General features: G+C 41.6%; 1 protein-coding gene across 6 annotated transcripts in view; it reads right to left on the reverse strand.

Moving 5' to 3' along the window:
* Positions 1–13,661, reverse strand: part of TRPC4AP (transient receptor potential cation channel subfamily C member 4 associated protein) — an 88,588-nt gene that overhangs the window by 27,387 nt on the left and 47,540 nt on the right. For 4 of the 6 annotated variants that reach the window (XM_031656687.1, XM_031656686.1, XM_031656688.1 and 1 more), the window contains 2 exons: positions 11,913–12,120; positions 2,861–3,046 (listed from right to left, as the gene is read on the reverse strand). In XM_031656687.1, the coding sequence (XP_031512547.1) occupies positions 2,861–3,046; positions 11,913–12,120 (394 nt within the window). The remainder of the gene's footprint in view (positions 1–2,860; positions 3,047–11,912; positions 12,121–13,661) is intronic. The other 2 variants (XM_031656690.1, XM_031656689.1) reach the window with 1 other exon arrangement.

The raw sequence follows: 13,661 nt of genomic DNA on the forward strand, positions 1-13,661 counted from the left end.
CAAGCCTGTAATCCCAGCACTTTGGGAGGCCGAGACGGGCGGATCACGAGGTCAGGAGATCGAGACCATCCTGGCTAACACGGTGAAACCCCGTCTCTATTAAGAAATACAAAAAACTAGCCGGGCGAGGTGGCGGGCGCCTGTAGTCCCAGCTACTCGGGAGGCTGAGGCCGGAGAATGGTGTGAACCCAGGAGGCGGAGCTTGCAGTGAGCTGAGATCCGGCCACTGCACTCCAGCCTGGGCGACAGAGCAAGACTCCGTCTCAAAAAAAATAAAAATAAAAAAATAAAAGCAGTATGTTAAGGTCTCCAGCTGTTGTTTTTGAACTACTGCTTTCTTCCAATCTGTTAGTTTTTGCTTCACGTATTTTTTGGGGGCTGTTTTTAGATGCATACGTGTTTATAACTGTTATATCTTCTCGATGGTTTCACCCTGTTATTACAAAATATCCCTATTTTGCTCTGATAATAGTTTTTGTTTTAAAGTCTCTCCAGCTCTTTTGGCTTGGTGGTGGTGGCTCACACCTGTAATCCTAGCACTTTGGGAGGCCAAGGCAGGCGGATCACCTGAGGCCATTTGAGACCAAGCTGGCCAACATGGTGAAACCCCATCTCTACTAAAAACACACACAAAAATGAGCCGGGCGTGGGCTCCACGCCTGTAATCTCAACTACTTGGGAGGCTGAGGCATGAGAATCGCTTGAACCCAGGAGGTGGAGGTTGCAGTCAGCTGATCATGCCATTGCACCCCAGCCTGGGCGACAGAGTGAGACTCTGTCTCTCCAACTTTTTAAAAGTACAGCCTCTCCAGCTTTCTTGTGGATGCTGCCTGCATGATACATCTTTTTCTGTCCTTTACTGTCCTATTTTATCTTTGAATTGAAAGTGTGTTTTCTGTAGGTTGCATATAACTGGATCTTGTTTTCTGATCCAATATAACAATCTGTCTTTTGAATGGTTAAATCGATTCACATTTAATGTTATTACTGATAAAGCTGGACTTACTTCTGCCATTTTTTTGTTTTCTCTAGTCTTGTGTGTTTTTTTGTCCCTCAAAAAAATTTTTTTTTAAATCTGAAAAATATTAAGATGTATGTGGTAAGCAACTTTTTTTTTTTTTTCCTGATATGGAGTTTCACTCTTGTTATTCAGGCTGGAGTGCAATGATGCCATCTTGGCTCCCCACAACCTCCGCCTCCCAGGTTCAAGCGATTCTCCTACCTCAGCCTCCCGAGTAGCTGGGATTACAGGCATGTGCCACCACGCCCGGCTAATTTTGTATTTTTAGTAGAGATGGGGTTTCTCCATGTTGGTCAGGCTGGTCTCGAACTCCTGACCTCAGGTGATCCGCCCGCCTTGGCCTCCCAAAGTGCTGGGATTACAGGTGTGAGCCACTGCACCCAGCCAGCAACTTCTAAGAAAGTAACTTGGGAAATACGGTGAAGAAATAATTGAAGGAGATATAATGTTATACTAGAAAATATTAATCAAAAGAAACATTAAAGCTTTCTGCCTCTTCTGGTATTACATCCAGCTGTTAGGCTCTATTAAACTGCTGTCTGAATTCTCGACTGTTTTTGACAATGCCCTGGAGTATACACTGCTCCCAAGTCTAATTCAATTAAATTCAGGAAGGGGTGATTTTTGAAATTGAGCTTTGTTCTGACCTTAGGAGAGTTCTTCTCAGCTGTCTCCTTCCCTGGTTCTCTGGTGAACTAGCTGGCCTGTGCATCACCTTGTTCTTAATTAAGAAGAGGTACCTGGCCGGGCATAGTGGCTCATGCCTATAAACCTGGCACTCTGGGAGGCCAAAGAGGGTGGATCACCTGAGGCCAGGAGTTTGAGACTGGCCTGGCCAACATGGCAAAACCCTTCTCTATTCAAAAAAAGAGAAAATACAAAAAATAAAAGAGTAAAAAAAAAGAAGAGATACCTGTCTCTTTTTATTTGCTTACCATCAAAATCTCAGGCATGAACTTCCCTAGACTCTGTTCTTACTAACTGCCTTTCTCTGTGGGCAAATTCTCAGAGCAGGGTCAGTAGCCTCTAGTCTTCTGGGCTTGCCTTTCCCAGTGCAAAACCTCTGTACATGAGCAAGCAAGCTTAGGCAAAGGTGATCACAGCCATAGAATTCTTGGCCTGAAGTATGTGGGATAGAGCTTCCATACCGTGAGTGCAGTATGGAGTTGGGTGGAGGAAGGAAGCCTCTGACCTCTTTGCCATACTTACCGAGAACTCAGCCTCTTCAATTTGGAGCTGGAGGGAAGAAGAAAAGCTGGTGGCCTCCCACTCCCAGTGAGATACCTATTCCTCGTTTGGGAGCTGAGAATTCCTGGGTTTGTGTATTCTGAACCTGCTGGCCAGAATCGAATGCTTTAGGGATGGGCACCTAACCAAAGATGTGCCAGAGTTCTTTACCAGGAAGCTGCAGCTGAGACTGGGAGTCTTCTTATTTAATAGGCAGTCTTCTGCCTAGTCCCATCAAGGGGACCAGGAAAAGACAGGGCACAGTAAGACAGAAGACTAAGAAACATTGTAGAAAGAAAAAGAGATGAGGAGAGAAGTTTCTAGGTTCCTAAGAATGTTCTGGTTACTGGTTCTTATCAGTCCCTGAGACATAGCTGTCTCAGGTCTGCAACAAAGCCCTTCTCCCTGAAATCAAGTCCACTTTGGGGAGTTCAATGAGGTTTCTGTAACCAGCTATCAAAAGAGTCTTAATAGTCATGGTCTAGAATTGCCTCGAGGAAAATACTACTTTGAGCAAATCTCCAATTAATCCTCCTTGGAAAGGAGAGCAAGAATGGTCCCAGGTGCCCATGGAAAAGCTCCCAATCACTCAGGGGACCCATCCTCCCATACCTTGATTGTGCTCTGACTCCTCATTGGCCACTCGCATCAGGGCATCTAGCACCAAAGCATTGTCTAGCCATGTGTACCACTCCTCCAACTCCTGAAGGAAGCTGGCTGTGCCCGTTGACTCTGACACCTTTCGAGTCGCCAGTTTGCAAAGCCGCTCAACAAAGCCAGGGATGCTGAGAAGGGCCGCTGACAGGGAAAGAACAAGCGAGGAAATTTTCAAAACAGAGACCAGCAAAACTACCCCTAAAGCCCTAACAAACAATCTGCATGATAGGAATAATTCTTACTCTGATAGTAGCTAAAGCTACTCTTTTAAAATGAAATGTCAAGCCAAGGTAAATAGTAATTATGTTATAGGCATAAGCTCAATTTTTAGCAGGTACAGGGAAACAGTCTTTTTAATCTACTGGGAATGCATATTAGAATAATCTTAATGCCTTAAATTTGTGTGTCTTTGAGCCAAGAGGTCAATTTCTGGGGATTTACCACAGGGAAATAACAGTCATATTACAAGAGAATATCTGTGTAAGGAGGTTCACTGATGTGGTTTCTGTAACAGCAAAAAGGTGAAGATAACTAAATGTTCATCAATAGCTGATTAATTAAATACAATGATACATTTATACAAAGGAACACTGCATAGATACTAAGAATGATGACACATACATCTTTATACAGTGACTCAAAACAGCTGTTTACTTGTTAGAGAGAGTAAATTATTTAAACAATATGAGTTTAATTAAGTTCATTTTCTTCAAAAATTTAAATATTTACTTCTTTAAAATACACAAATAAGGAATGAAAACATATATACCAAGGGATTTGCTGTGGCTGTTCCTGAGTAGGAGAGAATATAAACATTTCTCTTAAAATTACTCATCTACAGTTTCTAATTTTCCTATAACATTTACTGGCAGGATGAAAGAAGATAAACTTTTTTTTTAAGGTAAAGAAAAAAACTGAATAATCACCCAATTTTTCTTTCCACCAGTCTCATTTTATTCACAATGAGTGAGGTGGAAACTCTGATCGGCATAGTAGAACATCATAAACTTTGGAGGCGGGGAGATCCAGATTCACATCCTGACTCTGTCATTTAACCTTCTTTAAAATGAGACTAATGCCTGTTCATGTTTGCCTGAATATGCATTAAATCTCTCTGGAAGGACAGAAAAGAAGCCAAGAGCAGTGGCTGCCACAGTAAACGGCCATAAGATGGAAACAGTCAAAATGTCCATCAAGTGGAAAAGGGAATTTAGGTCACTGGGAATAATAGTGGAATGGAAACTTTTCAATAAATACTTTTGAATCTGCAGATTTTTTGGAACCATTTGAATATTACACCTAATTAAAAATTAATAAATAACTAGATATTTCAGGATATCAAGGAATTACCATTAATTTTTGATATGATGACAGAGTTACGTTTCTTAAAAGTCATTATCTTGTAAAAACACTGAAATATATGCAGGTGAAATTATACAATGTGTGTCTGGGGTTTACTTCAAAATAACCCAAGGTAAAGTAGGGAATAGTGAATGGGAGTAGAGATAAAGTAAGACAGGCTTGAACTCCTAGACTCAAACTATCCACCCACCGTGGCCTCCCAAAGTGCTGGGATTACAGACTTAAACCACTGCTCATGGCCTTTTTTTTTTTTTTTTTTTTAATAAATGATTTTTAAAAATTTTTTATATTGACAAGGCTAAGCGCAGTGGCTCATGCCTGTAATCCTAGCACTTTGGGAGGCCAAAGTGGGTGGATCACTTGAAGCTAGGAGTTTAAGACCAGCCTGGTCAACATGGCGACCTCCATCTCCACCAATAATACAAAAATCAGCCAGCCACCTGTAGTCCCAGCTACTCAGGAGGCTGAGACATGAGAATTGCTTGAACCTGGGATGCAGAGGTTGCAGTGAGCCGAGATCGCACCACTGTACTCCAGTGTGGGCAAGAGTGATACTCTACACACACACACACACACACACGCACACACACACACACCCTCCCTATAAATTAGTGAGTGGCTATGACGTTTGACCTTACTTATACTACATTAAGGTTCCTCAAAAAGTCAAACATAAAATTACCGTATGACCCAGCATATTTCACTCCTATATATATACCCCAAAGAACTGAAAACAGGTGCGCACACAAATATGTGTACACACACGTTCATAGCAGCACTATAAGATGAAAACATCCCAAATGTCCGTTAACTGAAGGGATAAACAGACTGTGGTATCTACATATGATGAGTATTATTCAGCCATATAAAGGAATGAAGTACTGACATGATACAACATGAATGAACCCCAAAAACATTATGCCAAGTGAAAGAAACCAGATTCAGAAGGCCATATGCTATATGATTCTGTTCACAGTCATGCACGGCATTAACGCTGTTGCGGTCAATGACAGACCATGTAGAAGACGGTGGTCCAATCAGATTATAATACTGTATTTTTACTATAACTTTTTTCTATGTTTAGATACACAAATACCATTATGGTACAACTGCCTACAGTATGTAGTACAGAAACATGCTGTACAGGTTTGCAGCCTAAGTGTATCATGGGCCACACCAGCTAGGTTTGTGCAAGTACACCCTATGACATTCACACAATGACAAAATTGCCTCACTGCATTTCTCAGAAGGATAGAGATTGCTAAGTGACACATGACTGTATATGAAGTAATCTGAATAGGTAAATCCACAGAGAAAAAAGCAGAACGGCGGTTGCCAGCGGTTGGGGAGAAGGGGCAATGGGAAGTAGCTGCTTAATGTGTACGGGGTTTCCTTTTGGGGTGATGAAAATGTGCAACTGGACAGACGTGGTAGCTGCACAACACTGTAAATTTATGAAATGCCGCTGAGTTGTTCACTTTAAAATGGCTAATTTTATGTTATGTGACTTCCATCTCCATAAAATAATTACGCAGAAATAGATATCTGTTTGAGACACTTTTTTTTTTTTTAAACGTATCAGCCTGGCAAATACAAAAAAGTCTGATAACGCTCTGTACTGGGAAGGCTACAGGCAACAGGGTGGGAAGATGAACAAGTAATTTCTTTGGAAGGTGAATTTGTCAACATATCGATTTCCATTAATGAAGGACTAATTAAATTATGGTATGCCCATATAATAAAATACTATATAATTACAAAAAGGAATCATATAATTCTATATATGCTAGAGTATAATTTTTGGCAAGGTAAGTTTAATAAAAAGAGACAAAGCAGTGCTTATTTTATATTACCTATTTACATTACCATCTGTACAAACAGTAAGGAGTCAGTCTCTCTCTCTCCCTCTTTCCCCCATCCACGACTGGGCATGGATAGAGTATCTCTGGAGGGACGTTTAAGAAACTGGTAAAAAGTTACCACAGGGAGGGGGACAAACTCTCTGCTGTACTTTTTGTACCATTTTAAAAAAATCTTAGGTGTATATTATTTTTTCTAAAAACAAATAAATAGGCTGGGTGTGGTGGCTCACGCCTGTAATCCCAGCACTTTGGGAGGTCGAGGTGGGTGGATCACCAGAGGTTGGGAGTTCAAGACCAGCCTGGCCAACATGGCGAAACCCCATTTCTACTAAAAATACAAAAAAATTAGTCGGGTGTGGTGGCACATGCCTGCAGTCCCAGCTACTTGGGAGGCTGAGGCACAAGAATCGCTTGAACCAGAAAGCGGAGGATGCAGTAAGCCAAGATTGTGCCCAGCCTGGGCGACACAGCCAGACTCAGTCTCAAAATAAAACAAAACAAAGCAAAAAAAAACAAAAAAGAAATAAAAAGAATTTGTATTCTACACGAAAATCTTCACAAAGCTGGATTTTTATTCTTATACTTCTGTTCTCAGCAAAAGTAGCTCCCGCTGCTTGACCTGCTCCTCTCAGGACAGCACGTAGGAGCTAGTCTTCCCCATTCCTGCACACTGAACACACTCCTCCAGATGGGAAGTGCCCAGCACTCAGGGCTATAAGTCAGACTTCCCACCCAAGATTCTTGAGCTGTTGTGAGTCACTCACCTCCTGAAAAGCTAACGAAAGCTACAGACTGTCTCCCTGGAAAGAAATTCGCTGGACCAATCATACCTAGCAACTCATACACAATCTCATGGGCTGACACCCCAGCATATCCAGTCCTTGTAATTCTCACAGCTTTAGCAGTAGCTACCACACCTGGCTGGTTAATGGTAAACTGACAACTAAATCACTCACAACTGGGAATTTCTGCAGAAGCAGGCCTCTTCTCTCCTCTCACTGCTGAAACATCAGTATTCCCCACACACTCCGGTAGTCTCCCCTCCTGCTTTCCAGCTTCACGTGCTGCATAATTCAGCCCCTCTCAGCTAAGTGTCATTTATAAATTGACAATTATCTAGCCTATAGCTTCATTTGCATCTCTGCTAAAAATCTTGAAAGATGTTACTTTCTCCCAGAAGGAAACCAGTTGTTCTCTTCTGAATCGACAGAAGGAACAACTGGTAGTTCTGAGAATCCCAAAAAGGACTCAAAAAATAATGATTTATGCGATCTTCCTGGAGGTCACATAATTTACATTAGATAATTACATGTAAATTATGTGACCTCCAGGAAGATCGCATAAATCATTATTTTTGCTGGGCAAGAAAATGACCTCACAGCCACAGTTTATTAAAAACAAAATGAAAACTTTTTGGCAACATCCTACATATTTCAGCTTTCCATACAGTTATGGACTGTATCCCTCCAGCCCCTGCAAATTCATATATTGAAGCTCTAGCCCCAAATATGACTGCGTTTTGAGACAGGCCCTTTAGGGAGTGTGGTCGTGTGATGGTTAATTTTAGCTGTCAATTTGACTATACTGTGGGATGCCAACGTGGCTGGCATAGCACTGTTTCTGGGCGTGTCTGTGATGGTGATTCCACAAGAGATTGGTGTATGAGTCTGTGAACTAAGGGAAAATCTGCCCTCAATGTGGGCAGGCACCATCCAATTGGCAGGGGAGCAGTGGGAGGTGATGGAGGAAAACCAAAAGGGATTCTCCCCCTTCTGGAGCGGGAAGTTTTTCTCCTACTGCTCTTGGATATCAGACTCCAGGATCTTAGGCTTTTGGTCTCTGAGACTCGCACCAGCAGTCTCCGGAGTCCTCCAGCCAGGGAGCTACACCATCAGCTTTCCTGGTTCTAAGTTTTCTGGACTTGGACTGAGCCATGCTAACGGCTTCTCAGGTTCTCCAGCTTGCAGACGGCTTCTCTTTTATTTTCTTTATTTATTTTTGGAGATGGAGTTTTACTCGTTGCTCAGGCTGTAGTGCAATGGCGCAATCTCAGCTCACTGCAACCTCCACCTCCTGGGTTCAAGCAATTCTCCTGCCTCAGCCTTGCAAGTAGCTGGGAGTACCGGCATGTCACTACGACTGACTAATTTTTGTTGCAGATGGCTCATCACGGGACTCCTCCGCCTCTGTGATCATGTGAGCCAATTCCCCTAACAAATCTCCCCTCATAAATCCTACTGCTTCTGTCTCCAGATCTGGAGACTGCTGCCTAATACAGGGAGGTAATTAAGGTTAAATGAGGTTACAAGCGTGGGGCCCTAAACGGAGAGGACTGGTGTCCTTCTAAGAAGAGGAAGAGACACCAGAGATCTCTGTCTCTCCTCACAGACGCAGAGGAAAAGTCATATGTGGATACAACAAAAACGTGGCCTTCTACAAGCCAGGAAGAAAGGCCTCACCAGGAACCAATCCTGACAGCACCTTGATCTTGGACTTCTAGTCTCCAGAACCGTGAGAAAAATAAATGTCCGTTAGTTAAGTCACCTAGTCTATGGTATCTTGTTATGGCAGCTCAAGCTGACTGACACACACACATCTGAGATAAAGGCATTCGCTACTGGAGTGCAATTCAAGAACGACAACATTCAGAGGACTAAGACTTTTCTCACCCACTCATGATTGAATTATGTCCACTGGCTTGGCTTTCCCAGGGCATTCGAATGGAGAAAATCATGTGGGTAAGGGAATGGAGTAGGAATTACCGTCAGAGTCAGGAGGAGTCAGACCCTGCACAACCTCATGTGTGGAACCTACAACATTTAAGCTTTATTCCAAAAGCTACAAGCAGAATCACATATAGACTGTCTACTACGTTAGTCACACAGGTTTGAAAGTGAATCTAGATATTTTAGAGAGACTTAAAAAAAAAACCTCCCAAATAAAAAAACAAAAACAAAAACTGAGCTTTGGGTTCTCAGTTAATCAAAAAAGCGCAGCTGACCAGAACAGTTCATTCCTCAAGAATAATGGGTAATGCTGGTTTTACTTAAGTCAGTTTACAAATAGGCATATGAAGGCAATCAGTACTAACAGGATCAAAATCATCTGCCAGAATAGATTCCTTAAATGGGAAACTAAAAGGTGCAAGTTACTTAGTGCCTCGGCACACACAGGTATCCCATACAGAACCGTTCTAGCCCTCGGTTTCCTCACATGTGCAATGGGGATACTAATCTCTATTCCACAGGGCACTTGAAGGATTAAATAAAATCACTTATAGGTAAAGCAGTTAGCTCAGTGTTTGCCATGCATCAGGAGCTTAGCAAATACTACCTTTTGTCAATGTATACGGAGGTGTGTACACCAGTTCTGAGGTATAATTCAGTTATAATGAAAGTCACATATTTTTTTAAAAAGGCAATTTCCTAAAATGAGAACTCCCCGCAAATCATAAAGGAGTGGGAAGAAAACTGTACACAGACCAAGGAAGACCTTGTATCTACGGACACAGGAGGAAGAGCAAACCTGAAGAGATAACAAACAAACTGTGGTCAGAGTCCACAAACCTCTACCTTTACATATGACTACAACATGTAAAATTATATTCCCTAATAACCTACAAAGTATAGTTATGACCACCTCGTATTCCTAACTAAAACTAGACAATAACAGAGTGAATGGCGGGCTCATATTCAGCCTCAGGAGACGAGGCTGCTCTGAAGCACCTGACAACTCTGCAGAGCCAGCCTGGGGAATGCACACAACTGGACTTCAGAAACAAAGAACTGTTTTCAGAGCATGATTAGGGTTACCTCTGGATGGTTGTGGTTTTCCGCTGCTGCTTTTTAATGATGCATTTGTATTATTTTACCTTGTTTACTTGGTGTACCCTAAGGTACACCAAAGGCTTTTGTATGAACAACATTTCTAGCCTGTTAACACTGAAAAACTAGCTTTTAAGACACAAGTTTCAGTTCAAATATGAATTATCTACACTCTTATGGCCAAAACACATATATGCCAGTTTCTCCAAAATCTGTGCAGGCAACAACATTTTAGAAAGAATACAGTTCTTTTGCTACTGAACAGAAATAGGTGGGGTAGGTTGGTTAGAATAGTGTTTTGTTTTTAAAGTAATATATTTACACGGTTCTAAAATCAAACAATATATGAACGTATACGGTAAGAAGTCCCACTCCCACTGCTACTACCTTCCCTTACCAGCTACTTCCTATTAACAACCACTTTAGGTTTCTTGTGTACCCTTTCAGTTTCTTTAGGCATACCATATGTGAGCAAACGTATGGTCTTATTCTCCCCCAGCTTAATACAAAAACTACCATATCATACACACTGTTCTGTATTTTCCTCTTTATCATTAATATATCTTGGAGTTTTCCTATAGCAGTACATAGAGATCTTCATTTTTTCAAAGCTACATAATTTTCCATTATATAAATATTGAATACATTAAGCAGTCTAGTGTTAATGAACATCTGGGTTGTTTTCAGTCTTTTGTTATTACAATGTTGCAATGAATAATAATTTTTTTTTTTTTTTTTTTTGAGACGGAGTCTAACTCTGTTGCCCAGGCTGAAGTGCAATGGTGTGATCTGGGCTCACAGCAACCTCCGCCTCCTGGGTTCAAGCAATTATCCTGCCTCAGCCTTCCGAGTAGCTGGGACTACAGGCATGCACCATCACACCCAGGTAATTTTTATATTTCTAGTAGAAACGGGGTTTTGACATGTTGGCCAGGCTGGTCTCAAACTCTCAACCTCAAGTGATCCTCCTGCCTCAGCCTCCCAAAGTGCTGGGATTACAGGCGTGAGCCACCGTGCCCGGCCTTAATGAATAATCTTGTACAGTAGTCCTCCCTTAGCCAAGACCCCCACAGTGGATACCTGAAATGGCAGATAGCACCAAACCCTATATATACTATGTTTTTTCTTATATACATACATAACTATGATAAAGCTTAATTTATAAATTAGGTACACTAAGAGATTAACAACAATAACTAATGATAAAACAGGACAATTATAACAAGCTGCCGTAATAAGAGCTATATGAATGTGGTCTCTCTCTGGAATTTTCCAGTTAATATTTCGGATTGCAGTTGAACGGGTAACTAAAACCACAACATGAAACTGCATACAAGAAGGGACTAGTGTCTATACATCATTATCTATAAAATGAAGGCCCAGGAGAGACCTAGTAGATCAAAAAGTATATGCATTTGTAATTCTGATAAAAAGTAGTTCTTAACTTTTTTGTGGTTCTGAACCCATTAACAAACCTAATGAAAGGTATGGAACTTGGTTCCCAAAATAATGAACAGATACACAAAATTTACATACTAGGAGCCTTCGCATGGATCCATCTCTAGAGATATTAAAAAGGGGTGCTAGGTGTGGTGGCTCACACCTGTAATCCTAGCACTTTGGAAGGATGAGGTGGGTGGATCACTTGAGCCCAGGAGGTCAAGACCAGCCTGGGCAACATGGCAAAACCCCATCTCTACAAAAAATACAAAGATTAGCCCAGTGTGGTGGCACCTGCCTACAGTCCCAGCTACTCGGGTGGCTGAGGTGGGAGGATCACCTGAGCCCAGGGAGGTCAAGGCTGCAGTGAGCCATGATTGTGCCACTGCATTCCTGCCTGGGTGACACAGTGAGTTCCCATCACAAAAAAAAAAAAAAAGAAAAAAGAAAAAAAGTTAGATGATTTAGGAAAGGCCTCAGAGCTATAATCTCAAAATTCTGAGAACTTGGAGACTTTACCTTGATTGATTTCAGCTGCAGAAGGCCCCAAACTCAAGCTCTTCTTCTGTTGAGCATTTTTGGCAAGAAGCGTGTGCTTGTCATCGTTCCCTGTATCCATCTCTGAAATGGTGACAGCCAGAATCCGGCAGAAATTAGCGAGCTGCTGCTGATCGAAATTGGATACTAAGGAACTCAGATTGGGGACTTCATCTAGTCGGATCATTTCCTACAGAAGACAAAAATGAAACAATCTCCATGCTCAATTCACTCAAGAGATTGGATGTGCCTCTCTTTTGCATCCCCCTAAATATGGGGCTCAGTGGCTAGATCACTTAGGTTCCTATCCCAGCTCTGTAACTTGCAGCTCCGAAACCTTAGTTAAGTTATAAAAACCTTTCGAGTCTTTGCTTGTTCATCTGTAAAACAGGACTAACCTGCCTCATGGGATTAGTCTGAGGACTAAATTTACCTTTTGATCACCACTGTTTTCACTTGTTCTTGTGGTATATCTTGCCTACTTTTTTAAAAAATGGAAATGCCTACCACTCAAGTTTTGCCAATTATAAATTACCATTCTTACTACAGATTTTCTTCTTAAAAAAATAAAACACTTCAAATATAGCTAAAGGCCTCTGTGTATTCCCCATCCAGTCGCATTTTCCTATCTCCTCGCAGAAGTAGCCATTATTTTGAACTTTGTGTTTATTATTCCCATGCATATTTTTATACTTACAAATATTTCCATTAAAATACATGGTACTGCTCTGCATGCAGTGTGAATGATACCATACTATACCTTACTTTTCATCCAACATTTTGAAGTTTATCTACACTGATATGAGCAGCTGATTCAATCACTTCCCACCGTTTTACCTCACAGTTTAATCACTTCTCTTTTCTTTAATAGACAGGGTCTCACTCTGTTGCTCAAGCTAGAGTGCAGTAGTGTCATCATAGCTTACTACAGACTCAAACTCCTAGGCCCAAGTAATTCTCCCACCTCAGCTTCCCAAGCAGCTAGGACTACAGGTGCGTGCCATTACACCTGGCTAATATTTTAATACTTTTTCTTTTTTTTTTTGAGATGGCATCTCAATCTGTCGCCCAGGTTGGAGTACAGTGGCGCGATCCTGGCTCCCTGCAAACTCCACCTCCCGGGTTCAAGCAATTCTCCTGCCTCAGCCTCCCAAGTAGCAGGGACTACAGGTGCCCACCACCACGCCTGGCTAATTTTTGTATTTTTTAGTAGAGGTGGGATTTCACCATGTTGACCAGGCTGGTCTTGAACTCCTGACCTCAGGTGATCCATCCACCTTGGCCTCCCAAAGTGCTGGGATCACAGGCATGAGCCACTGCGCCCAGCCAGCACTTCATTTTTATAGAGAAAGTGTCTCACTATTGTTGCCCAGGCTGGAACTCCCGGACTCAAGCAATCCTCCCACCTTGGCCTCCTAAAGTGCTGACATTACAGGCGTGAGCCACTGTGCCTGACCCTTTCTTCTTGTAACACGTATTTAGGTAAACTACAGTTTTTCACCATTAAACAATGTTGCAATGAACATTCCTACAGGTACTCTCTGTGTACACATATGTGATCCAGAGTGAGAGCAAGAATTGTCTTTTTCTTGACTTTACTAGAAATATTTCCAAAACATTTAAATTAAGTTTAATATTTGCTGTAAATTTTTAATAAATACCCTATAGCTGTTATATTTTAATAAATACCCTATATATTGTTTCTAAGTTTTCCTTCCATTGCTAGCTTTT

Source organism: Papio anubis, chromosome 16 (genome assembly GCF_008728515.1).
Source record: "Papio anubis isolate 15944 chromosome 16, Panubis1.0, whole genome shotgun sequence".
In the NCBI taxonomy this organism is placed as follows: Eukaryota; Metazoa; Chordata; class Mammalia; order Primates; family Cercopithecidae; genus Papio; species Papio anubis.